The sequence below is a fragment of the Pituophis catenifer genome, unplaced genomic scaffold (genome assembly GCF_029215685.1).
Source record: "Pituophis catenifer annectens isolate HBS135680 unplaced genomic scaffold, rPitCat1.0.hap2 SCAF_7, whole genome shotgun sequence".
Classification (NCBI taxonomy): Eukaryota; Metazoa; Chordata; class Lepidosauria; order Squamata; family Colubridae; genus Pituophis; species Pituophis catenifer.
Window position 1 is genome coordinate 36,364,995 of NW_027256887.1, and position 27,080 is coordinate 36,392,074.

The following is a 27,080-nucleotide window of genomic DNA, read 5'->3' on the forward strand; positions in this document are numbered from 1 at the left end:
ATATATATTAAATATGAAAACATAATTTGGCATGATTTCACATAACTAAATAAATAAAATCACACAATGAGGACAATGAGGACCTTTCAATATTTATTTTATTTCATACAAGACTCAGTTCTAGAGATTTGCTTTTCAAACAGCAAAGTAATTGTTCTGAACCAAAATCTTTGAAATTTTTTAAAACTTTTTTTGAAAAATAAATATTAAGTGTGACAGATTTTATTGCAATATGTCAAATACTAAATTGGATAAAGTAAAATAGTTAAAGCATTGCACACTACAAAACATGTAACATTTTAAAACGAAACAGTTTACATGCACAAATCATCATCAGACAATTTTCATGACATTTAATGGCAGCATAATATCCTGCAAGTCTATAATATACAGTAATTCAATCAGCAAACTAGCTGAACTACTCCCAATGGATTTAAAATTGTTTATTGTCATTAATCTCAATGGGAATTAAACAGTTTGATTTATTCTGGCTCAATCATTTGTAGAGCAACATATTTGCTATGGTTCTTCTCATGCTGTAATTTTCCACTAACACATAAACACAGCATGATTTTGTAAACTGCATGATTTTGTATTTGCATTCACAATATATTGAAAGTTTTGTACCATAATTGTCACAAATTTAGACATCATTTAAAATATATATATATACATTATACCTTTACAGGGAGGTTACTTGAGAAGAGGGTGTGGCTCACTGATGACGCCTTATAAGGCAGAAATAGCTATTTGAGTCTCCCAAATTGCAGCACAGAGTTGTTGCTTTTCAGCAGGATTCAAAAAGCCCAGAAACTTGTGAATGAGATTTCACAGAACTAGGGCTGAAGAACAAATTAGCTTACATAGGTGGAACCTGGCTAGAAAGAATATGCATATATATATATATATATATATATATATATATATATATATATATATATATATATATATCCGCACCACTTATATTCAAGTGGTAATGATGTGAGGTTCTGAAAACTCATATATTTCAAGAAATCATTAAATCCCAAATTTTACAAGTGTTCTCTTTATAGAAAAAAAAAGCATCGGCAGTGATCATAATTACTGATCTGCATATTCATGTCCTGCTGAATATTGGCTTGAAGGACCCTGAGAAACATTGAGTGTGAGGGTGACAGACTGGGAGACAAGGAAGAAATAGACTGGAAGGTCTTCCTTCTGTTTGCACACAGGACCTTCAGATCCAATCAAAGAAACTACTGAGGAGCTACTGAGATTGAAATGCATTTTATATAGCTTGTTTGCTCATTGAAATAAAAAAAATGATTACATAATGACTAGCAAATATTGAACCCTTTCCATATACAACTTTGCACCTATGATGCGTAACATTTTACATATTCACAATTTTGACAGAATTGGAAGGCCATCATACATATCAGCTTTTAATCTCATCCAGTTACTCAATTTCTGTAAAATATTTTTTTCCTGTGATAGTATTTTGCTAGCTTTTTTCAGCTTCTCATCATTTCTTTCTAAATATCGGATGCCATCAGTCCGCAATTTATTCAGTTTTTCTTTACGATTTTCATCCAGAGGAATATCTTCATTCATCAACGGATTAAATCTAAAATAGGTGTCTGGTGGTAAAAGGGCATCCAACATAATATGAACTTCTAGTTTTAAAAGAGAAATGGGAAAGAATTTGGTTTAAAATAAAAATTTAAAGAATAATGCTTCAAATTAATTTGTATGAATTCAGACATTTTATTAAGATTCTAGTATTTAGTAAGCATATACAAATGTCTGCAGGAACAATCAAGAATTAGCAAAATGGCATTATGTGAGGTTGTCATTACATAAACTCATTATCTTATGTATTTTCTGAACAAGCTGTCACAAATATGCAATCACAGCATATACAGTATGTGTTGATGTCATTGTGTGAATGGTGTCATTTTGGAATCAATGATATTTGTTATGGATGCAACTTTCAATATGAGACCTTAATTCTCCTTAAGTATAACATCTTTTGTATTAACACTTGGTCAATTAAAATGTGACTTAGAACAAAAAAATCTCAGAAATAATAGCCTTGAAGTTGATATACAGTAGTACATCAAAGTTAGCAAACCTCTACAAAACATCTCTTATGTAAAATGTCAGGGTTTTTTTTAAAGTAAAAAGCAACAACAGGGGATTTGAGAGGACCATTATAACCCATCCTTCTAGTGGTGTGTTGAAGCTGGCTTGTAACAGGTTTTCTTTGAAGCAAGATACTTTGATCTATGCAAAAGCAAATTCTTGCTTTTGAAATGCCTAAAATTCTTGAAATGTCAACCAATTCAAGAATTTTAGGATTAATTTGGCATGTGAACCCCTAATTAGAATCAATCAAAGAAGATAAAGAAATAATTACATAGAATTTATACAGTAATTCAAATTTGAATTGACTGCTTATTTCTACATTATTGAAATACTCATGTGAAACATGATAAAATGGTCATTCTACATTTTGCATTTTGATTATGTATTGATTTCACTATTAACAGTTTTTCCTTAATTACTAAAATGATTATTCTACCATTGTTCATATGTCCAGTAACCTTGAAGATGGAGCTTTCTATTCCAACATTATGCCTATCATTAACAAAGACCTACTTTTATAATCAGAGATTTAATAATGGCAAAATTGAGGTATAGGCAATCTCTAATAGCTAATTAACTGAAAATCTGGCAATCATTGTCATCAACTACCAATTAAATCTCAATTTGCTAAGTAGCTAATATAAGACATTAGTTGGACAAAAGCAAAAAGGCCAACTCTTTAAATAATTTTTTTTAAAAAATAGTATTCATTACTTTTAAAAAGCTTTAGCTTTGTATATGACTTAAACACTTAATCCTTCTATGGATGTTGAGAGATGGGATTAATAAAACAATTGAATGTAGGGTACAAAACAAAACCAAAATGTCTTTTCATGTTATTTTTAGTCCAAGAAAGCAGTTAAAAATTGTACTACAAAAACAAGACAACTATGATCACCTGATACTAACCTTCAGTATCAGTAGCACTGCTGATGACATTAGTCAATTTAGCTTTTAAACTTGTATAGGTGACATTGGTTTTCCCATGGTTTTCATACCGACCCGTTCCTAGGGACACCACACACTGAAGTGGGACATTTGGCCAAAGACATCTGCATTCATGCACTGCTAATGCTGTAGGATTATTTATAAGAAGCCCTCCATCCTGTGAATAAAATAATAACAGTAACAATCATAATGCAAAATGTTAGAGTTGTTGGAAATAATAAGGTAGATATAGTAATATCACAATAGTATAACAAGATACCAGTATCTTTTTTGTCGCCAGTAAAGCAAACTTAACAGAAGGAAGTAAATGTCACACATTTTTCCATACGTTGAGTTCTATCACTTATAGACATTCTCCAACAGATGTAAAAAAGCAGTATGCATTTTGAGATTGGATAAATATGCTAAAAAGACTAGCATCTTGTCTGTGCTTGACTTCAAAATATTACACGAATGTTTCTAAATTATTATTTTTCAAAGCACTGATTGTTTTACCAGGAGTTCAGATATATTAAGATGCCAATATGTACTAGAGATCCATTGACAAATGAAGGCAAAACCAGGTACAACACAGAGTAAACTGTAGAAACTTAAGCAGTTTAGCCTACTTCTTCCTTGATCATTTTGATACGAAAACCTGATTAAGCTTTCAATAAACAATTTCTTTTAGTCCCATGTTGGAGCAGGGAGAATGCCTAAGAAAGATTGCTTCTACTTTTAAATTTATTCCTTCCAAATAATACCCTAATCACATCTATATTTAATCTATTGTTCCAATACACTGAAGTGAATTCTTTATTAAAAACAATATTTCTTTTTACTACAGCTGCAGTAGATAAAGTAGAGATGCAAATACTAGCTTATTCAGAAAGTCCTTTGATTAAGCTTTCAATAAATCTACAAAAGCTTTTTGAACTTTTTCTGGACCAATTAGTATATTTTGCCTTCAGCTGTAGTTAAGAAGAATAGTAGCTTTTTGATCCACTTTCTTTTAATTTTGGCAAAAATAAGATTTATCCCTAAACACTGTGTTACTTTATCAATATGTCCTTTAATTTCGTCTATAACCCTAATTTTTAAAGCTGAAGGTAATAAATATCAACAGTGTCTATAACTTGACAAGGTACAATTCATGAAATTGTAAGACAAAAGCAGAAAGCAGCATTCACTATATCTGAAGGATCAACTGTTCCTGTTCTAAAAGGTATACTTCCAGAAATGAATGAAAAATCTGAATATTCTAGAGCAGACTGCTCCATTTTGCACAAACGTATGTAACACTAGAACAACTGCAATGTATCTACTACGCATTTGTTAAGATTTTAGTTGTTACTCTTATCTGGTTATTTTATAAAATACTTGTAACTCATTCCCCCCTTCCTTTAATATGGTAAAAGAAAACCTGTGGCCTTCCAGATGTGAACTTTGGCCCATCACATTGTTTATCAGCCATTGTGGCTACTGGAAGCTATAATCAGAAACATCCAGAGAGACAGGTTTCTTTGTTCTATTCCAATTGCTTTTTGCATCATAGTCACTAAGTTATTTTATAATGTTCCTATCTGGTGTGTGTGTGTGTGTGTGTGTGTGTGCGCCAGTGGTGGTATTCATTTGCCTTCGCTACTGGTTCACAAATGTGAGAGTGTGCACGTGCTCGCTTGCTCGTGTGTGACACCTCTGCGCATGCGCAGGACCTTCTGTGCATGTGCAGAGCATCAAAAACAGCATGAGATGATGTCCAGGCAGGAGCGGAGCCTCCTGCAGCTGTTGCTACCAGTTCTCCCAAACCGGATAGAACCAGCTGAATACCACCACTGGTCTGAACAGTACTAAGAATTTAACATATAATTCAAATTCATAGGCTCTGCTCTTTTATCTACTCAATTGTTAACTTGTTCAGTTTAATTATAGGTTTTTTTAAGTGTCACTTTGTCGAGCTGACATTTAACACAGCAGTGTAAGCTCTCTTAGGTTGTTGTCTTCAAATTATTTTACTTTCACATTAATATTTCAGTGAATATTTTCTTAAAATAGTTTCATAACATCCTGTGTGGGTGAGGGTTTTGATGTGTGCCCATTAGTCTTTTGTATTTTACCAACCTGGGTAATGGGCTGTGTGTTAACATCCTGAGTTCTAGTGTTGTGATATCCTGAGTTTTTTGATGTAATGTCCTGAGCAGATGACTGTGATGCCACATCCTGGGCTTTGGTTTGGCTCCAAGTTTGAGGTCTTGCCATGTGTTCATGGCGTGTGTCAGTTTGCTTTGTGTGGGGATCGGAGGGGGGTGCAGCAGCTGAATACACCAAAACTTGCATACCTCTATCCGTGAAAATCTACGAAAACACACACACACACACACACACACATATATAAAATTATTATTATTAATAATAATTATTACTCTTGTTTCTATCTCTATTTTATTTCGTTTTTGTTTTCCTTCCAATATCGCTATAATATTCAAAGACATGTTCTTTTTTCACTTCCTTTAGTTAACTCTTCACATCAATTTATATCAAAAATTCATCCTTGTCTTTCGTTATTCATTGCCCAAGTATACTCTCCTAGTACCAATCACAATCATTAATACATAATTCTATAGTATAAAGTATAATTCTATTAACACACAAATGTATATTAAAATATATTCTTTCATTATCTAATCACCCATTTTTTAGTTCCAATATTTCATTGCTAATCATATTTAATGCATCTTTAATATTTCAAACAATTTCATTTATTGTTTCATTCTTATTCATGCTTCTCCTATTTCCTTTATTCCACTCTTCATATCTATTTGTTTTGAAATGTTATTCTAATTATCTATTATACTACTTATAAAATAATTAACCAGCCTATGTAATTCTAATATTAATACATATTTATTAAGATATATTTATGAAGGATTCCTTTCCCTCTCCTCCCTCTTTTATCCATCATCTCTTGCTCGCATCTGAACCTTTAATCTTACTTTCTTTTTGGTTTGCCTCCCATTTTCATCCCTTAAGTCTTTTACTCCCTCTACATCTAAATCTGTCTTCTGTTTATATAATCTAACTTTTTCTCTCTTCTCTACCCTTTCCCACTGTCTGGTTCCAGAACTATCTGCTCCTTGCCCCTTCTCTTTTCCCCAGCTCTCTTCCTGTTTCTCCTGTTCCATTTCTATGTCTTTTACAGTATGTTCCTTCTTTTTTAATTCCTTAACCATTATTAGCTTTGGTAATAATTTGTCCTTGTTGATTTCTTTCTGTTGTTTTCTCAGTTCTGCTTTTTCCCCTGTTCTTTCTGATGGTTCCATTCTTTCCTCATTGTCCTGTATATTTTCCAGTTTTTGGTCTATACGCTCAAATATTTCCTCCATGCTTTGAAACAACTCCATTCCGCTTTTCTTTTCTTCACTTCTGTCTTGTGTTGCATCTGTATTTAATAAGTTTCCTTTTTGGCCAATTGTCCAGAAATCATTAATTCAATACAAAACTTCCAAATCTCTGCTTTGAATGAATCCTCAATAATCAATCCAGTCAATTTAAATTCACCAGAGGGTCATCTACATTTCTTCAAGTCATTTTTATATGTTCAATAGTATTCAGGGGTCTCTTAGCTGAAATTCTTGTTTAATATTCAAATCTCTAGTGGTCTTAGGGCAGGTACTGTACCTATCTAACAAATAGTTTCTGTCTCTTTAAATAGTTACCGTGTTTTCCCAAAAATAAGACCCTATCTTATATTTTTTTGAACCCTGAAATAAGCGCTTGGCCTTATTGCCATGCACTCAAAAGCCCGATTGGAGATGTCTTATTTGGGGGAAACAGGGTAGTTCCCTTTTCATCAGCAGATGGCACTCTTGCTTCAGTCTGCTCAGCCTCTCTGCGATGTTATTAGTAAGTATGATTTAATTATTTTAAATTGTAACTCCTGCAATTGAGTAATGGTAGAAAAATAAAATTTGGGATTGTAATTCCAGCGTTTTAAAAATGCCTCTTCAATGCCACGTCTTTAATTTTGAGAGTCCAAGTTTCTATTCATTTTAAAAAGTAATTTTTCCTCTTAAATCCTTCAGTATTTTCCCAAGTGCCTGGTACGCCGCTTCACCAAGTAGTTTTAAATATACTTCCCCCTTAGATTTCTTGGGGTCCAATTTCAACAAAAAATATTTTCTCATCCAGTTCACACACTATTCACTTTCTCTGCTCCTGCACTGTCTTAGTTTTTCAGACTGTTCCTGACTTCATGGCAGCCATTTTGACTGCTGATGCTCTTCGTCTTCAGAGGGGGCTTTCTGAGTCAGGGAGGAGAGATGCGGCTCTCCTCGACCTGCACGGCCTTCGCCTCCCCTCCAGGGTGACTATGGCCCTAATTTGGAGACCTCAGACGTAGAGACCTTGGAACAGGCCGCGGAGCTCACAATCCCGCTTTCAAAGGCACCAGAAGTTCAGTCAGAAGTTCCCCTTGAGCAATTATTTAATGATAATATAAAGTGAGCATTTCTTCAAAACAGGCTGCTCAAATATTAAAACTCAATTTAAAATTTCACAGAATAGATCACGCAATCACCAAATGGTATCCTGAAGTAGTCAAACATATCGAAAATGGATTATGCAGAGTGAGTGACCCTTCAAAGTGAGTGATGAATACACATTGACATGTGAGTGACCCTTCAAAGTGAGTGATGAATATACATTGATATGCACTGTATGCATAAGCTTTGGATTTTACTGAATCCTATGGTTCATGGCCAAAGGTGACAAGTACTTTACTTCCTTTTTTGTCTTGTGGTTTTTTTCCTTACTCTTTATTTTATCGTTATCTGTTCTTTATCTGCTCTGTTTATTCTTATTTCAGTCTAAAGTTTACTCTTCGTTATTCTCCCAAATAGACTTCAGCTATCCCTGCCTCCCTTTAGTCTTGCATTCTCTCATAGATCCCACATTCTGCTGTTGCTATTTTTCCTAAAAAGGATAGTTGTAATTTGCTCCAAATTTCCAAGTTTTCTTTATCTGTAGTATTAATTTATTATAGTTGTCTTCTTTGATCGATGAACCTTTATTTGTTAGCCATATTCCTAAATATTTTTTTTTTGTCGTTTGGATACCCATTTTGTCTTCTAATAATTTCTCCTGCTGTTTGGTGAGGTTTTTCGTTAATGCCTTTGTTTTGAGTTTATTAATTTTAAGACCTGCTACTTTTCCATATTCCTCTATTTGCGTTATTAATTTGGGTCCTGACAGTATTGGTTGTTCTAAAATGAAGTTCTCCTCCCTTTATCAGCTTGAGCCAGGGGAGAGATTAAGTGTTTTTCTGTCAAAGCACCTGGTCTACCCCAATATTGTGAGTACTTGTGTGAATACAGAATGTTGTTATGACTAACTTTCTACCGCTCCAACAACAATCCCCTCCCAACTTCCCCAGCTAAAATATGTGGCAGTTAAGAAGCAAAGAAGAAAATTGTTTTCCAAAACTGACAGTGAACTTGTGGCTCAGAGGTTAATACAACTGCCTAATATGCAGGCAGCCCAAGTTCGAATCCGAGTAAGGGTATGGCTAGCTGATGAGAGCTAAATAGCTTGAAATAGATCTATACTAGTCTCCCTTTATTTCTTTGTCAGCGAATATAAATTTGGTATAAAATGGTTTACCGTGAATGCGACTGCTTGAGGGCTCCTGGATTGGAGCTGAAAGGCGTAAAATTGGAGGTTTCTTGGCAATGTTTCGACGAAGTCTCATTTGTCATCTTCAGGCTGGTGTTCTCGGCTTCGTGCTTCTAGGAGCAATGTGTGTGATCGCAGCTGTTTCTTCCTTTTAACTGCCAGTGGGGGTGTGAACTAATTGGGTGGGAGCTTGGCTGTGTTCTGGTTGGGCAGAGGTGTGTTCTGATTGGTTGGGGGTTTGGCTGTGCTTTGATTGGATGGGGGGTTGGCTGTGCTCTCATTGGATGGGTGTGGGTTCTGTTTCTGGGTGTGGGCTTGGTTGTGCTCGGGTTAGGCTGAGTAGCAGGGGGATTTGAGCTGGTGAGCTATGTTGCTGTTGTTTGGCTTCGTGTTCATGGCCGTGCCACCTCTTCATGGTGGGTATCAGTCTGCTTCATGTATGGATTGAAGGGGTTTAAAATGGCTAATGATGCAGCTGTGGTCTGGCTTCTGGTCCGGGGTCGTGCCTCATCATCAGTGTGGGTTTGAGTCTGCTTTCTGCGTGGATGTGTGGTGGTTACATCCTGTGGGGCTCTCGTGAGTGTGGGTCTGGTGTCATTCTTTGTGTTAGGGACTCGTTTGTCAATAAGGGCGGGTTTCCAAATGGCTGGTAGGCGGGAGGTATCATCTCATTTATTCATGCTGTGTGGACGTTTTTCTATCTCAATGGCTTCTCTGATTATTCTGTTGTTAAAGTGTTCAGTTTTGGCGATAGTTCTGGTCTTTTTAAAGTCAATATCATGTCCTGTGGCTTTGAGGTGTTGGACCAGGGAAGAAGTTGGTTCCTCTTTTCTGACTGAGTTCTTGTGTTCTTCAATGCGTGCACTTATTCTTCTGTTGGTTTGTCCGATGTATGTGGTGGGGCAGGTGGGGCATGGGATTTCATATACTCCTTGATTTTCTAACTCAATTTTGTCTTTGGGGTTTCTTAGGATGGTGGATATTTTTCGGTTTGTGCAGAATGCTGTCTTTATGTTGTGTTTGTGGAGGATCTTGCTGATTCTGTCTGTGGTGCCTTTTATGTATGGGAGGAGGGCTTTGCCATTTTCTTGTTCTCTGTCTTGGATTTTAGTGGGGGTTTCTTTTTGGATTAGGTTGGTAATCTTATTTCTTTGGAATCGGTTGGATGTTAGTACGTTAGTGAGAGTGTGTAGTTTGGTTTTTAGGTGTTGTTCGTCAGCTAAACATTTTGTTCTGGAGATGAGTGTCTTGGCTACGGAGTTGATCTGTGCTGGGTGGTGGTGTGAGAGTGCGTGCAGATAGCGGTTTGTGTGTGTTTTCTTCTGGTAGATGGTGTGTCCTAGGGAGCCATTGGATTTTTTGTAGACTAAGACATCCAGGAAGGGAAGTTGGTTGTTCGCTTCTGTTTCCATGGTGAACTGTATTTTGGGGTGTAGGCTGTTGAGGTGTGTGAGGAAGTTGTCCAGTTTTTCTTTCCCATGTGGCCAGATTATGAAGGTGTCGTCTACGTATCTGAGCCAGAGTTTGGGTTTGTGATCAGATTTTTCGAGATCTTGGGTTTCAAAGTGTTCCATGTAGAGGTTAGCAATGACAGGTGAGAGGGGTGATCCCATGGGTGCTCCTTCTATTTGTTTGTATTTTTGTCCGTTATAGATGAAGTATGTGTTGGATAGGCAGTGGTTGGTCAGATCCAGGATGTGCTTGGGGGGGTTATATTTGTTTTGGATAGCTGTCAAGGCTTCTTTGATTGGCACTTGGGTGAAGAGGGATATGACATCGAAGCTCACGAGTAGGTCGCTGGGCTGTAAGTTTTGCTTCTTTATGATCTCTATGAATTGGAATGAGTTTTTTACATGTGAGTTGATGGATTCTGCATAGGGCTGTAGTTGTTTGGCGAGAAATTTGGCTAGGTTTTGTAGAGGTGAGCCTATGGAGCTGACTATGGGTCTAAGTGGGGTTCCTTCTTTGTGTATCTTGGGGAGATCATAGAGCTTAGGGCATCTGGATGGTTTCCCTCTGGGAATGATTCTTTGCTGGATCTCTTCACTGATGGGGGAGGCTTTTATTTTGGATCTAGTGGTTTTTTCCAGGTAGGTGGTGGGATCTGTGTTTAGGGGTTTGTATGTGGAGTCTTGGAGTAGGTTGGTTAATTTGGTTTGGTAGTCAGATGTATTAATAACTACCATGGCATTTCCCTTGTCTGCTGGTAGGATTATTATGCTAGTGTCTTCTTTCAGGTTAAGTAGTGCTGTCTATTCCTCTTTGGGTAAGTTGCTTTTGGGTGGTTTGCTGGTGCAGAGGATGTTGGTGATTTCGAATCTGATTCTGTTAGGGTAACCACCACACATCCACGCAAAAAGCAGACTCAAACCCACACTGATGATGAGGCACAACCACGGACCAGAAGCCAGACCACAGCTGCATCATTAGCCACTTTAAACCCCTCCAATCCATACATGAAGCAGACTGACACCCACCATGAAGAGGTGGCACGGCCACGAACACGAAGCCAAACAACAGCAACACAGCTCACCAGCTCAAATCCCCCTGCTACTCAGCCTAACCCAAGCACAACCAAGCCCCCACCTAAACAGAACACACACCCATCCAATCAGAGCACAGCCAACCCCCCATCCAATCAGAGCACAGCCAAACCCCCAACCAATCAGAACACACCTCTGCCCAATCAGAACACAGCCAAGCTCCCACCCAATCAGTTCACACCCCCACTGGCAGTTAAAAGGAAGAAACAGCTGCGATCACACACATTGCTCCTAGAAGCACGAAGCCGAGAACACCAGCCTGAAGATGACGAATGAGACTTCATCGAAACGTTGCCAAGAAACCTCCAATTTTACGTGGGAGAAAACCTGAATAACCAACGACCTATACATACATACATACATACATACATACATACATACATACATACATACATATATATATGCATATTCTCTCTAGCCAGGTTTTACCTATGTAAACTTAGTTGTTCTTCAGCCCTAGGTTCTGTGAAATCTCATTCACAAGTTCTTGGGCCCTTTTTCTGCTGACAAACTGCAACTCTGTGTTGCTTCCTGGGAGACCCAGATAGCTATTTCTGCCTCTTAAGGCGTCCTCGGTGGGCCACACCCACTTCCCAATTATCCTCCCTGTAAAGGCATAATGTATCTTTTTTCTTTTTTCATAGGCTTTTATGTGCATATTCTCTCTAGCCAGGTTTTACCTATGTAAACTTAGTTGTTCTTCAGCCCTAGGTTCTGTGAAATCTCATTCACAAGTTCTTGGGCCCTTTTTCTGCTGACAAACTGCAACTCTGTGTTGCTTCCTGGGAGACCCAGATAGCTATTTCTGCCTCTTAAGGCGTCCTCGGTGGGCCACACCCACTTCCCAATTATCCTCCCTGTAAAGGCATAATGTATCTTTTTTCTTTTTTCATAGGCTTTTATGTGCATATTCTCTCTAGCCAGGTTTTACCTATGTAAACTTAGTTGTTCTTCAGCCCTAGGTTCTGTGAAATCTCATTCACAAGTTCTTGGGCCCTTTTTCTGCTGACAAACTGCAACTCTGTGTTGCTTCCTGGGAGACCCAGATAGCTATGAAAAAAGAAAAAAGATACATTATGCCTTTACAGGGAGGATAATTGGGAAGTGGGTGTGGCCCACCGAGGACGCCTTAAGAGGCAGAAATAGCTATCTGGGTCTCCCAGGAAGCAACACAAAACCCTGATTGCAAAAATATCGCATATATATATATATATATATATATATATATATATATATGTATGTATGTATGTATGTATGTATGTATGTATTTATGTAAGTTTTCATGGGTATATATGTGTGTACAGTTAATATCTCGGGTTTCTTCCCGTGTAATGGCAAACATATCCCTAGAAGGGTAGCAGCGACGTTTTGACAAAATCACATTTGTCATCTTCTGGCTGAAATTCTTGGTTTGGTTCTTATGGGCAAACTGTGTGATTGTAACTGACGTTTTTCTATGAAAAGAAAGTTTCATAGGTTTTCGCAGGTGTTGGTATGTAGGTCTTTGGTTATTCGGATATTCTCCCATGTAAAATTGGAAGTGTCTTGGCGACGTTTCGACGAAGTCTCATTTGTCATCTTCAGGCTGGTGATTTCGGCTTCGTGCTTCTAGGAGCAATGTGTGATCGCAGCTGTTTCTTCCTTTTAACTACCAGTGGGGGTGTGAACTGATTGGGTGGGAGCTTGGCTGTGTTCTGATTCAGTGGAGGTGTGTTCTGATTGGTTGGGGGTTTGGCTGTGCTCTGATTGGCTGGGGGGGTTGGCTGTGCTTTGATTGGCTGGGGGTGTGTTCTGTTTAGGTGGGGGCTTGGTTGTGCTCAGGTTAGTCTGAGTTACAGGGGGATTTGAGCTGGTGAGCTGTGTTGCTGTTGTTTGGCTTCGTGTTCATGGGCGTGCCACCTTTTCATGGTGGGTGTCAGTTTGCTTCATGTATGGATTGGAGGGGTTTAAAGTGGCTAATGATGCAGCTGTGGTCTGGCTTCTGGTTTGTGGTCATGCCTCATCGGTGTGGGTTTGCTTTTTGCGTGGATGTGTGGTGGTGACATCCTGTGTGGTTTTCGTGAGTGTGGGTCTAGTGTCATTCTTTGTGTTAGGGACTCGTTTGTCAATGAGGGCGGGTTTCCAAATGGCTGGTAGGCGGGAGGTATCATCTCGTTTATTCATGCTGTGTGGGCGTTTTTCTATCTCGATGGCTTCTTTGATTATTCTGTTGTTAAAGTGTTCAGTTTTGGCGATAGTTCTGGTCTTTTTAAAGTCAATATCATGTCTTACAGCCCAGCGACCTACTCGTGAGCTTCGATGTCATAACCCTCTTCACCCAAGTGCCAATCAAAGAAGACTCGACAGCTATCCAAAACAAATATAACCCCCACAAGCACATCCTAGATCTGACCAACCACTGCCTATCCAACACATACTTCATCTATAAGGGACAAAAATACAAACAAATAGAAGAGCACCCATGGGATCACCCCTCTCACCTGTCATTGCAAACCTCTACATGGAACACTTTGAAACCCAAGCTCTAGAAAAATCTGATCACAAATCCAAATTCTGGCTCAGATACGTAGACGACACCATCATAATCTGGCCACATGGGAAAGAAAAACTGGACAACTTCCTCACACACCTCAACAGCCTACACCCCAAAATACAGTTCACCATGGAAACAGAAGCGAACAACCAACTTCCCTTCCTGGATGTCTTAGTCTACAAGAAATCCAATGGCTCCCTAGGACACACCATCTACCAGAAGAAAACACACACAAACCACTATCTGCATGCACTCTCACACCACCACCCAGCACAGATCAACTCCGTAGCCAAGACACTCATCTCTAGAACAAAACGCTTAGCTGACGAACAACACCTAAAAACCAAACTACACACTCTCACTAACGTACTAACATCCAACGGATTCCAAAGAAATAAGATTACCAACCTAATCCAAAAAGAAACCCCCACTGAAACCCAAGACAGAGAACAAGAAAACGGCAAAGCCCTCCTCCCATATATAAAGGGCACCACAGACAGAATCAGCAAGATCCTCCACAAACACAACATAAAGACAGCATTCTGCACAAACCGAAAAATATCCACCACCCTAAGAATCCCCAAAGACAAAATTGAGTTAGAAAATCAAGGAGTATATGAAATCCCATGCACCGCCTGCCCCACCACATACATCGGACAAACCAACAGAAGAATAAGTGCACGCATTGAAGAACACAAGAACTCAGTCAGAAAAGAGGAACCAACTTCTTCCCTGGTCCAACACCTCAAAGCCACAGGACATGATATTGACTTTAAAAAGACCAGAACTATCGCCAAAACTGAACACTTTAACAACAGAATAATCAGAGAAGCCATTGAGATAGAAAAACGTCCACACAGCATGAATAAACGAGATGATACCTCCTGCCTACCAGCCATTTGGAAACCCGCCCTTATTGACAAACGGGTCCCTAACACAAAGAATGACACCAGACCCACACTCACGAGAACCACACAGGATGTAACCACCACACATCAAACCCACACTGATGATGAGGCACGACCTCGGACCAGAAGCCAGACCACAGCTGCATCATTAGCCACTTTAAACCCCCCAAATCCATACATGAAGCAGACTGACACCCACCATGAAAAGGTGGCACGCCCATGAACACGAAGCCAAACAACAGCAACACAGCTCACCAGCTCAAATTCCCCTGCTACTCAGACTAACCTGAGCACAACCAAGCCCCCACCTAAACAGAACACACGCCCAGTCAATCAGAGCACAGCCAACCCCCCATCCAATCAGAGCACAGCCAAACCCCCAACCAATCAGTTTACACCCCCACTGGTAGTTAAAAGGAAGAAACAGCTGCGATCACACATTGCTCCTAGAAGCATGAAGCCGATAACACCAGCCTGAAGATGACGAATGAGACTTCGTCGAAATGTCGCCAAGACACTTCCAATTTTACGCGGGAGAAAACCCGAATAACCAAAGACCTACACACACACACACACACACACACATACACACACACACACACGAGCCAGAAATAGATCTATATAAGTCTCTCACTAGGCAGCATAGGGCAGCATAGGGCCTGCTGACTGCCAGAAGGAAAAAAGCCCAGAATCGAGTGGATGTGACTCCACTGAGCTAGGGCTGTAGAAAGAAAAATCTTGGTTACGTAGGAGAAACCTGGCTAAAAGAAAAACATATATATTCTTTAATTCCGTGTAATCTTCTCCTAGTCTTGCATCATTCTCTGTCCAGTCTTTTTTCCCCCTCCTGTCTGTTCTTTATCCTTCATTTCAATTCTCTCCAATTGTAAAGTTTATTGTCAGTCTCAAAAAATGTCCAAAATATCCAGTTTCAACAGCCTTAGAAATCCCTGATCTTATTATTTTCCAGTTCTATTCCATCTACACCTCCATTAAGTCCACCTTGTCTCGAATCACCACTCAATTTCTGCCTTTAAATCTTTTTTGTTCTTTAAAGTCCTCCGTTAATTTCACAGTACTATTAACAATAACAATAATGGAATGAATATATTTAATTTATAGTCACAACTTCACTCAATCCTCAAAATGTATCCAGCTAATTTTCTTTCCTCTTTTCATCTAATATCTTGCCTTTTGCATAGTCACTGCTTGTCAAATTGCTTCTTCCGCTCCTCTTCCTCCTAGTCGCCGCATTTATTTGGCAGTATTTCTGCCTCTGGTTTTGGAGTCTCGGTATCTCCACTCCACCGTTCAACAATATAATTGTACCTCCTTTTTTGGGTTTTCTCTCCTGCCGATTGCGATTCTGTTGACTTCTCGATCTTCGCTTCCTACTCCTCAGCTGTCAGCGCTTTAGCCAGCCAAAATGGCTGCTTTCTTCCCCACTGGAATTAGAAGGTTTCTCCTGAACCTTCAGGGGGATTGCTTTCCCCCCCCCCCGAGGTCCTCAAAGTTTCCTCTTTTTTCTATCAATCTCTCTGGGATTGATAGTGCCTATTTAGGCTTTGTGGCTGGAAAAATTCGAGCTTCAAGAACGGATCCCCGTTCCTTCGCTTCACTCACACTGACAACACCACCGGAAGTTGAAATAGTAACTATTTCATTATGATAACTAATACAATATTTTTATTCTTTTGCATTTTTGTATTTTAATAGCAGAATAAATTGTAGCACTTTAGAATAAAAATACACAGCCATAGTGTAGATCATTGCACAGAATGGGTAGTTCTGTACCTCAAAGTGAGAAAATTTGAATCTATTTGGGTATATCTAAATATGTCAAACTTCAAAATATAGCAGCTTTAATTTGCAGCCACATCTATATAATCAACCAACATCCATCCATCAATAAATACAGTAAATAAATAAATGGGAATGTTGGTTCAGTTAAGTGTCAACTTTCCTGTCAAGAGTGTGCTTCCAATTAAGCTACCAGAGTAATAACATTTAGGTTGCGGAAGGATGGGAAAGCAAGGAGAGAGTTTAGATTCTACAATCATTATTTCCCAATTTTGCATCTTGTGCAGCTGTATAAGATTTTTTTTTGAGTTATACTGTATTAATTATATGGTCTAGGTTAGTGATCAATTTCTGTCATGGAAAATTTCCATCAAATGTATCCATTATATTTCCAGCAAAACTTCTGGCAATCAATTCCACCATGTTAAGAAAGAGGCATCATTGTTCCTTATCATCACCTTTTCTTTTTACATTTAAAAATACCTTTCACCTATGTTTCTGAAATTTGGTATAATGTTCTCTACTACATAAATGCAAGCCTTAGATGATAGATAAATAGATTGATAGACATAGATATTTATTAAAGATAATTAACTCATTTCAAACATGCATCTTTTTCTATGAAATAAGACATGCTCCCATTGCCAAGAAAATTATTGCATTTTATTTCCTTTACAAGGGATTGTATTTTTTATCATCTCCCCCAGTATGGGAGAAGAGAGCTTTGCAATTTGCAGCTGGAGATATAAGATATATAGATATACTATATGAAAGTACCTTTGGAATGACCTAGTCTAGAGGGATTCATTCCCAGACACATATCTCTCCCCAGATTTAGCTTCTGCATGCCATCTTTTAAAATAATCTCTACATTCTATACTTTAAAATGATTGCACAAATGACTGTTGTCCATAAATGACATGTGGCCACTAATATCAAGAAGTAGATATTCTCATTAAAGTTAGTTATTAATTAAAGTCTTCAATCAGCAATGCTGAAAAATAAAATATTTTACCAGCAATAATCTAAAATATCAGTAGTCATACTTTTTGTGGTATTTCTCCTATTTTCTTCCCAAGCACAGCTTTTTTTTTTTTAACAGTGAAGTTATGTGAACTAAATACCATGGCACTGAAAGATGTGATTTAGCAAACTGAATTCTGATACTTGGAGCTTGCTGGCTCCATAGCAACCATTTCACCTCAATGCCTGTGCAGACATGCTTTGCATTTCTAGTTCATTTTCACAGACTTGCTCTGTTGTTTTATCTTTATTGTATTTGTGCAAATTCCAAACTAGCACAAGAATATTACAAAGGAGAAAGATTTGTAATGGATATTTTCTCTTAGGGAATTTGCCTATTCTTAAATTCAAAAAGATAATGTTCTTATATCCTTCGGGAGTAGGGCGGTATACAAATCAAATAAACTAAACTAAACTAAACATCAAGTGGTTTTAAATATAGCTAGTTTCCCAGAAATTGGATTTTTGCCTGATAAATATAAGGTAAAGGAACAATTAAGATAAGATGAATGCATAATGTTTTCATATGTTATTATTAGCAAATTTCATGAAATTCAAAGGAAAATGCATTTGCATGTAAGTAATATTTTTAATATAATTTGCACATTTCTATAAATCTGGATTGAATCCTAAACCAAAAAGTAAGCACTGTAATAATGATGTGGTTTACAATTAATTTCATTCATTCATTCATTCATTCATTCATTCATTCATTCATTCATTCATATATTAATAGTATTTATAGGCTACCAATCCATATACACTCTGAGGGCTGAAGAACAATTTCAATACATTATAAAATAACAGCAAAAACAAGAGCAGCAATATGGTGCAGGATTCCTTTGCAATAATGAATCAATAATCAATAATGAATTTCTAGTCTATGCTGATTTCAGTGTTGAAATTCAACAGCAAGGAATAGGACATCCATTGGAGAATGTGCCTTGTCATGTTCCTGAATTCATATCCAGGCTAAGTTCTGTAATTTAGGTTGAGGAGCATTAGCCCTTTGGTAGAAACAAAAATGTTCTTCCTGCAATAAAACCCAGCTAATTTATTTTAGCAAGAGTTAATAGAATAAATGTAGTTTTATTAAAAATATACAAATAGTGACCCTTTTTCAATTTAGAATCTTTATGTATATACTAGGATGAGAACTTTATGTACTTTTTTCTCAGAACCTTATAATGCATCAGACAAGCAGGCTTCTCTGATAAATGGAGAGGTTGCAGTTATGGATTGTTTATACAGAGATTGCTTAAATCCATTTTAGACTGAGAACCTATTCTTATAAGAAAATGAACTCCAGTTCTCTGAGCTCCATATCACAACTAATAAAGGATGACTTTAAAGGAATCCCACCCTTTTCTTTACATTTCCTTTATTTGTACAAAAAGCAAGCCCATATTATGATAGAAATTATTCTTATGCTCTTTTAGCCTCTATTGATATTTTAGGCATAATTCTACATATGCAACCTTTTAACTGAAACATGGACATAAAACACAATGTTAAATAAGAAATCTTCTGTTAAAAATCTTCTAGAAATATTTAATTCCTATAAACTCAAAAGAAGGAAAACAAAAAATTTATATTATTGACTTTTTCACATCCTTCTTGTGCTACTGTGTAGTTCTAGTACAATTGGTGGTAATAATTAAAATAGGCTTGATGTACAAAGTGATTTACCTTCCTGCAAAACAATAGCCAATTGCTATTTGACAAAGAGGGCTTACCATTTGCAAAGTGAATGAAATTCATGAAATATTTTGATATCTATTAGTACAAAGCAAACATGCAAAAGGAAACAGAATCTACTCATATATTTGTTTCATGCTAGCAATTGACTATTCATCTATGGCACACATCGAAATAGTACTGACTAGAATCTCTCCACCATTTTTAGAAGCAGCAGTTTCCCCATCACACTAACTATGGGTGTTGTAAAAAAATGTTCTGTTTAATGTTATGATCTACACTTATCTTCTCTTTCTAAATATGAATATCTAAGATTTAATTTAAATGTGGATATTTCATATAATTGTTTAATACCATAAAACTGTCATTTTATGAAATGTTCCCATACAAAATTAAAGCAGTGAGATAATTGTGGATACTTCAGAATATTTAGTTATGTCATTGAAAAAGAAATAAATAACGTGGGCACAAAGTTATTTAAATATACCTATGGTCAGACTACCATATCATGACTCCATAGATGGCTTATCTTTGGAAGATGAAGATAATATGATGACTCTTGACTCAAGGCAGTGAATCTTAATACTTAATAGTGCTGCCTCCTAGTGGTTGGGAAAGTCTGCTTCCTTTGACTGGAAGTCAAATTCTCTGGTAGAACCTCCAAGATCACAGGACCATCAGTGATCCAGTATCAAACATCAAAAGGATATGTGACAGAAGTGACAGAAAAGACTGTGAGTGAAATGTTTTATTAAAGCTAGTATGCTAGTATGCCTGACTAGCCCAGTACTTTAAACAAGATTGTACACCATCTAAATGTATAGGCCTATTCGTATAATATAGGCCCATTAATATATTAAGCCTTCAAGTGAAACAACGAATGCTAGAAATCACAAATCTTATTTACCCACCACTTCTGATTCAGCTTAAGCATTTGAACTGTTAAATCTTGGTCCAATCTTTGGCTATGTTCTAAACTTAACACTCTTACCTATTCTGAATTCTTGCTTAGGTTGTACTATTGTTACTGTATTCTATTTCAAGTACTACATGTGTCCAGGACACCATCTGTGTCATTTGCCTTGGACTTTCTGGATCAGGACAGCTAAGAAACCTTTAACTCTATTTCAAGTACAGAAAGTTTTATTTACTGAAGTCTTATTTACTTGAAAATACACATCAATCATCACTATGAAGGTTTGTCTAACATAGAGGAGATTTTCAATTCATAGTCTTCTAAACAGATGATCTAACAAAAATAAACCACTGACAGCTATGGAAGCAATGTTAAAAATGGTATTATTTAAATACAGAAATCCAGTGCCCTGACCCACACAAGAAAGGTTTTTTGGACAGAAGGAGAATGGACCTACAGCTTTTACTAAATTTTAAGTTGCCTTATCCCCATTGTTTTAGTAGAATACTTTTAAATTTTAAAAATGGGAGATAAATTAGTGCCTTTGAAAATGTTATCAAGGTAAAGTATCAGGCAAGTTATTAATATAGCTGTAAAAAGTCATTCCTCCAGTTTTCCTCTTGAAATTAAATCTGCCCAACATAGTGTAATTCTGTACCTTCCAACAACACTGATTTAACATTAATTGAAGTAGATCTAACTTTGCCCCTTTTATCTTGTCCTTATAGCTCCCAGGCTATAAAATATCTTAATCATTATGCATGCCTCAGACAGTATTTTAATCCTGGAATGCTGAGATAATTCAGGGGTTGCAATAATTATTCTCTCAGAGTTTAAGAAGAAATATTCTTTGCATTAATTTCTATAGATATAACAATTTTTTTCTCAATCCAATAACTTCCAAGGACGCTGGTCAATCAGCAAAAGTAAAATACATATAAAAGTATTCATGTTTATAAAAATATTTATTTTTTTAACAGGAAGGCTGCATCTCCCTTCCCAAGAATTCATCATATAGAATACATCATGACTCTTTATATGTTTGGATATGTATCTTAGAATGCATCTGGATTACATACACTGATCTAAATATCAGACTTCAAATTTACTTCATTTTTGACATGTTATAATGAAATAAGGGCATTTTATTTCATCTGAATATTGTCTCACATTCTGCAATTGTAGTTGGTGGTATAAATAAATCTGCTTAAAAGCTCTTCTTTCCCTTCCAGCTACATGTTGGATAAAAGGGACAGATTGAGAAACCGTTACTTGATCAAATTAAAAGCATGCGAAACAGACTTAGAACTCCAAGCAGTGTCACACATAAAAAAAAAAGTATACTTAATAAATGGGTTCATTAGGCAGGAGTCAGAACCAAAGAAAAATTTTAATGTTATGTATAAAAGGACTCTTGTATTCAGTGAAACAATTATGAGTATCAGTGTACAACTCTCCCAGCAGACTCCTTGCCATTAAAGTTTGTCAATATATCTTGAAACATGCAGAATACTGCCACAGATCACAGTACAACTAATATCTTCATTGTCAGGTTAAAGCCATTCAGACTCATGAGTGCTTGAATTACAGATGCTTCATGTTTTGTGAACTTTTGGCAAGGAGCCATAGACAATCAGCCCATATGTATGTACATGTAAACGGAGAGTGAAATATAATAGTCACATGAGGTAATATCATTATCAGATACTGTTTAAACTTATTGTTTAACTCAACTTTAATTAAATGTATGATTTAAATAAATTAGGTATGTATCCATAAATGATTACTTTTATTCATCCTTCTACAAAGAACTTTGAGCATTTAAAATAAAATATTACAACTAACCTGATGAAGGTCATTACCCAGTGCATATTCTTGGAAATAACCTGGTGCTGCAGATGATGCTCTGATAGCTTGCCACAATTTATAATGGCAACCGCCAAGATAGTGAGACTTTACTCCAGGGAAGTGATTGTAATTTCTAAATACAAAGGCTTTCAGTGGTGTTCCTCTGCTTACAATAGTACTTATGGCAGCCACCTAATAAAAACAAAATACTAAATTTTACCCAATTATAGCTCCTTACCCAATTATCGTCATCCCTGCCTTACAACAATCAGCTATTAACATGTTAGATCAATTTAGGATTACATCATTCATATTCATGCTTATATATGTATATTTATAAATACACACAAACACATATATACAGCAACATACATATACAGAATAAATGGGATATAGATTAAAATATTTTCATTGGATCTATATATTTTTTAATTTTTAAGAAAGTATTTTTTATTAAAAGGATGTGGTGGCCTTATGGTTAAGCACTGGGCTTGTTGATTGGAAGATTGGTAATTGGACCCAAGCATAGCATGATGGGGTAAGCCACCGTTCTTGCCCCAGCTCCTGTCACCCAAGCAGTTCAAAAGCATACAAATACAAGTAGATAAATAGGTACCTGTCAGCCTCTATGATGCTTGCTTGCTATCAGCTGCCACAGTAATGGGGAGGGTGTGTGTGTATAGGTATTGGGGAGAGGGAAGCAAGCTGGTGGAGATGTCTCGTGATGTGACCGAAAGGGAGGAAAAGGGAGGAATATTCTCATCGTCTTCTGCGCAGCTGAATGGACGTTGATAGCCAGTCAAGGTCAACTGTTCTGGCATACTAAATGGATGGGAACATCTGAAGATGCACCTCACATGACACCTTGGGGAGCTAGGGATTGGACATTCAGCCAGGGTCTTTGGGGGGAATGATTTGGGAATACTTTCAATATGTAATTTTCGCATCTACTGCCTCAGATCTTGCTTTCTTTTCATTGCTATCAGGTCATGCTCAGTAAAAGTACCTTTCTCTGCAAACATGGAGTTGGGTTTTTTTTTCCTTGAGTTTTGAACGGAGGCACACCTGACATTAAGCAAGATCTGCTTTAACAGCCATCCCAGAGAAAACTCTACCATGGGGGCTGAGCAAAGAATGTCTGACCAAGGCAGCGACCAAGAGGACAGGGGGCCGACTGGCTCGACTCCTCCCCAGTCCCACCAAAGCTGGGAAGCTTCAGAGTGGATGTTTGAACTGCAGATTGAGGAAAAGCCAGTCCAAGCCAAATGGTCGCTGGGTGTGGGCCGGATGGAGATTCTGGAGGAGGTTCCCCCTGGGGTAACAGCTGCCAGACACCAGCGGGGAGAAGTAGCCTGGCAGGAAGCTGACAAAGATGACCTCCTGGTGACTCAAGCCCTGCACCTCCTACAAGAAGCCCTTGAAAGTCGGAGAACACGTGAAAGATATGCCTTGCCTGCGCATGAGGAGGTTGAACACCCAGGGGGAGAAGCAGAAGCCATGGCATCCCAGAAGAGATGCCTAGAGCTCGGCCAGACCTAGTGCAGGCTGCTAGAACTCAAGTGGTGGCTACAGCCCAGGCCCCCCTGTATAGGGAATAGTCCCCCGGAGGCGCTAAATTCCAAAGGTTCCTCAGCTAGAAGTAAAATATGGAGATCCCTAAGGTTTTGGGATTTTTCCTAGCCCAAGTGTGGAACCATATGCAAGAGTATGGAGGTTTTACATCGGAAGCTGCACGCGTGAGGTGCATCACCATGCCCCTGGAGGGGACAGCAGCTGAGTGGATGGTGGGTCTCCATGAGAATTCTCCCCTGCTGAGGAATTACAGCCAGGTCCTTGGGGGGAGGGATTTGGGAATACTTTCAAAAGTAATTTTTGCACTTATTGCCTCAGTTCTTGCTTTCTTAAGTTTAAGTTTAAGTTTATTAGATTTCTATACCGCTCTTCTCCCGAAGGACTCAGGGCGGTATACAGCCATATTAAAACACATAGATTTATAAAATTTAAAACCAATTAAAAAATTGAATATAAAAATTTGGCCCGCGAGTTAAAACACACATACACCCATTTTAAAATTCATACTAGGCCAGTCCGGCTTGCTGGAACAGAAGGGTCTTAAGGGCACGGTGAAAAGTACGCAGGTCGGGGCTAAGACGAAGCTCTAGGGGCAGCTCATTCCAGAGGGCTGGTGCCCCCACAGAGAAGGCTCTCCTCCTGGGTGTCGCCAGTCGGCATTGTTTGGCCGACGGCACCCTGAGGAGCCCCTCTGTTGGAGAGTATTGGCCGGTGGGAGGTTGTTGATGGCAGAAGGCGGTCTCGTATATACCCCGGTCCTAAGCCATGGAGCGCTCTAAAGGTGGTAACCAACACCTTGAATTGCACCCGGAAGACCACCATTGCTATCAGTTCATGGTCAGTAAAAGTACTTTTCTCTGCAAACATGGAGTTGGGGTTTTTCTTTTCTTTTTTTAAAAAATATTTTATTGACTTTTAAAGACACCTCCTGCATTGGAAAGACACCTCCTGCAATCTTCCCTCCCTTCGCCCCTTTAACTGGTCCCTCCCCTCCCGTTTCTTATGGCAGCTGAAGCAGGCAAAGTGGAGGCTGACATTCGGCCCCTCTTGCAGAAGAGACGTTATTCCTAGATAAGAGAAAAGAACAGGAGAGAGAGAAAACAAAGTATATACAAGAATTATGGTTTATCTGGGTATTTGGTATAGAATTGTTGTACTTTCTTGGGAGCTCGGACATCCCGTTTATTTACCCATTCAGCCTGAGACAAAGGGAAATGTTTCCAGGCTATCAGATATTGGACTTTACCATGGTGTTTCCTAGAATCTAAGATTTCCTTAACTTCAAAATGTTGCTCCCCCTCTATGAGAATGGGAACTGGAGGGGAGATTTGGCCAGTCCTTAGGGGAGACGAGTGTTCAGGTTTTAATAAACTAACATGAAATACAGGGTGTATACGTCTCAGCGTTTTTGGTAATTCCAACTCAACTGTTACTGGATTAATCAGTCTAATCACACGAAATGCTCCCACATACTTAGGGCCCAGCTTTTTTGACTTCTGGGTAGTCTGTAAGTATTTAGTAGACAAGTAGACTTTATCGCCCACCTTATAGATGTGAGCTGGGGACCTTTTCTTATCGGCTTGCGCCTTATGGGCCCAGTGTGCCTCATCTAATGCCTTCCGAGTTACTGCCCATGTGCTCTTTAATTGTTCAATCCAATCCATGAAGGAGGGATTCTGGGGATCATCTTGTGGTAGCTCGGGAATGGGTACGAAATCTTGACCCGATGCTACCTTAAAAGGAGTGAAACCGGTGCTACTGTGCATGGAATTATTATATGCCACTTCTGCAAATGGCAACAGGTCTACCCAATTGTCTTGCTGGTAATTTACGTAACACCTCAGGTATTGTTCTAGAACCCCATTGGTTCTTTCACAGGCCCCATTTGTTTGAGGGTGGTGACTGGAACTCAGCCCCTGGGCGGAGCCTATCAACTTCAAAAACTCCTTCCAGAAACTGGAAGTAAATTGCACACCCCTGTCAGAAATTATTCTTTTTGGAGCTCCATGTAGTCGGTAAATCTGCCGGATAAATAGTTTTGCAAGGGTTTTTGCTGAAGGGATCTTTGAGCAAGGGATGAAATGTACTTGTTTGGAAAACAAATCTGTTACTACCCAAATGACAGTGCAGCCTTCACTCTCTGGTAGGTCCACAATAAAATCCATAGATATTTCTTTCCATGGGGCATTTGGTCTAGCCACACCTTGAAGTAATCCAGGGGGTTTTCCTGGAGGTCTTTTAGCCGAAGCACATACTAGACAGCTAGCCACATATGCCTCTATGTCTTTTTTGAGTGCAGGCCACCAAAATTGCCTCTTAACAAGATGTAGAGTCTTAACAAATGCGAAGTGTCCTGCAGCCTTGGCATCATGGGCATATTTCAATACGGTTATTCTTAATGTGGTCGGAACATACAATTTCGATCCAATCCAAGCTAGTCCGTCACGAAGGGTACATTCATTCAAGTGGTTCTTAAACCACTCGTCAGTTTCTAGCGCTTCTCGCAATTTTTTGAGTAAATTCCCCAAAGTTCTGGCTCGGTTTTTGCCTGCGCTCTAGTAGTAGCAGGTATTGCCAATTGTGTCGAGGGGATCATAGGTTGAACCACCTCCTTTTTGATGCTGTTGTACTGAGGCAATCTGGAAAGTGCGTCCGCCATGAAGTTCTTTCCACCAGGAAGGTAACGTAGGGTGAAATTGAAACGATTGAAATGTTGGGCCCAACGAACCTGTTTTGGTGACAGTTTGCGTGGTGTTTTTAACGCCTCTAAATTCTTGTGATCAGTCCAAACTTCGAAAGGGTGCTTCGCTCCTTCTAAAAATTGTCTCCATGTTAACAGCGCCCATCTAACTGCAAAAGCCTCCTTCTCCCATATGGCCCATCTCCTTTCCGTTTCTGATAGTTTACGGGACGTGTAGGCACAGGGTTGTAATACCCCCTTTTCATTTTTTTGCAAGAGTATTGCTCCTACAGCTACGTCACTGGCGTCAGCTTGTACTACAAAAGGTTGTTCCATGTCTGGGTGTTTGAGCACTGGTTCAGCCGCAAACAGCCGTTTCAGTTTTTCGAAAGCAGCTTGACAGTCCATAGTCCATTCCAGTGGTTTTGAGGATTTGGGCTTTACTTCCCCTTTCGTTTTTATTACAGACGTTTTTCATCTGTAATTGGTAGTGTGATTTTTGCGAACGAGGGGATAAATTGTCTATAAAAGTTCGCAAACCCCAAGAAGCTCTGTAATTGTTTACGGGTGCGTGGTGCAGCCCATTCCAATACTGCCCGAACCTTTTCAGGGTCCATCTCTATTCCCTCATGGGATATATGATATTCAAGATAGTCGATTTTGTCTTGGTGGAATTCACATTTAGAAAGTTTGGCATAGAGTTCAGCAGCTCTGAGTTTCTTCAAGACCGTCCGCACCAATTTTACATGGTCGGCCATGTTGTCAGAATAGATCAGAATGTCATCCAAGTAGACCAACACCCCCTTGTACAGGTGCTCATGCAATACTTCGTTGA

General features: G+C 38.5%; 1 protein-coding gene across 1 annotated transcript in view; it reads right to left on the bottom strand.

Annotated features, from left to right (window-relative positions):
• Positions 1 to 964: 964 nt before the first annotated feature.
• The window catches only part of PNPLA8 (patatin like phospholipase domain containing 8), a 120,674-nt gene continuing 94,558 nt past the window's right edge, over positions 965 to 27,080 (bottom strand). The window contains exons 8-10 of the mRNA XM_070946877.1: positions 21,991 to 22,185; positions 3,037 to 3,232; positions 965 to 1,655 (exon numbers count right to left, since the gene is read on the bottom strand). Coding sequence (XP_070802978.1) covers positions 1,381 to 1,655; positions 3,037 to 3,232; positions 21,991 to 22,185 — 666 coding nt within the window. The 3' untranslated portion in view covers positions 965 to 1,380. The remainder of the gene's footprint in view (positions 1,656 to 3,036; positions 3,233 to 21,990; positions 22,186 to 27,080) is intronic.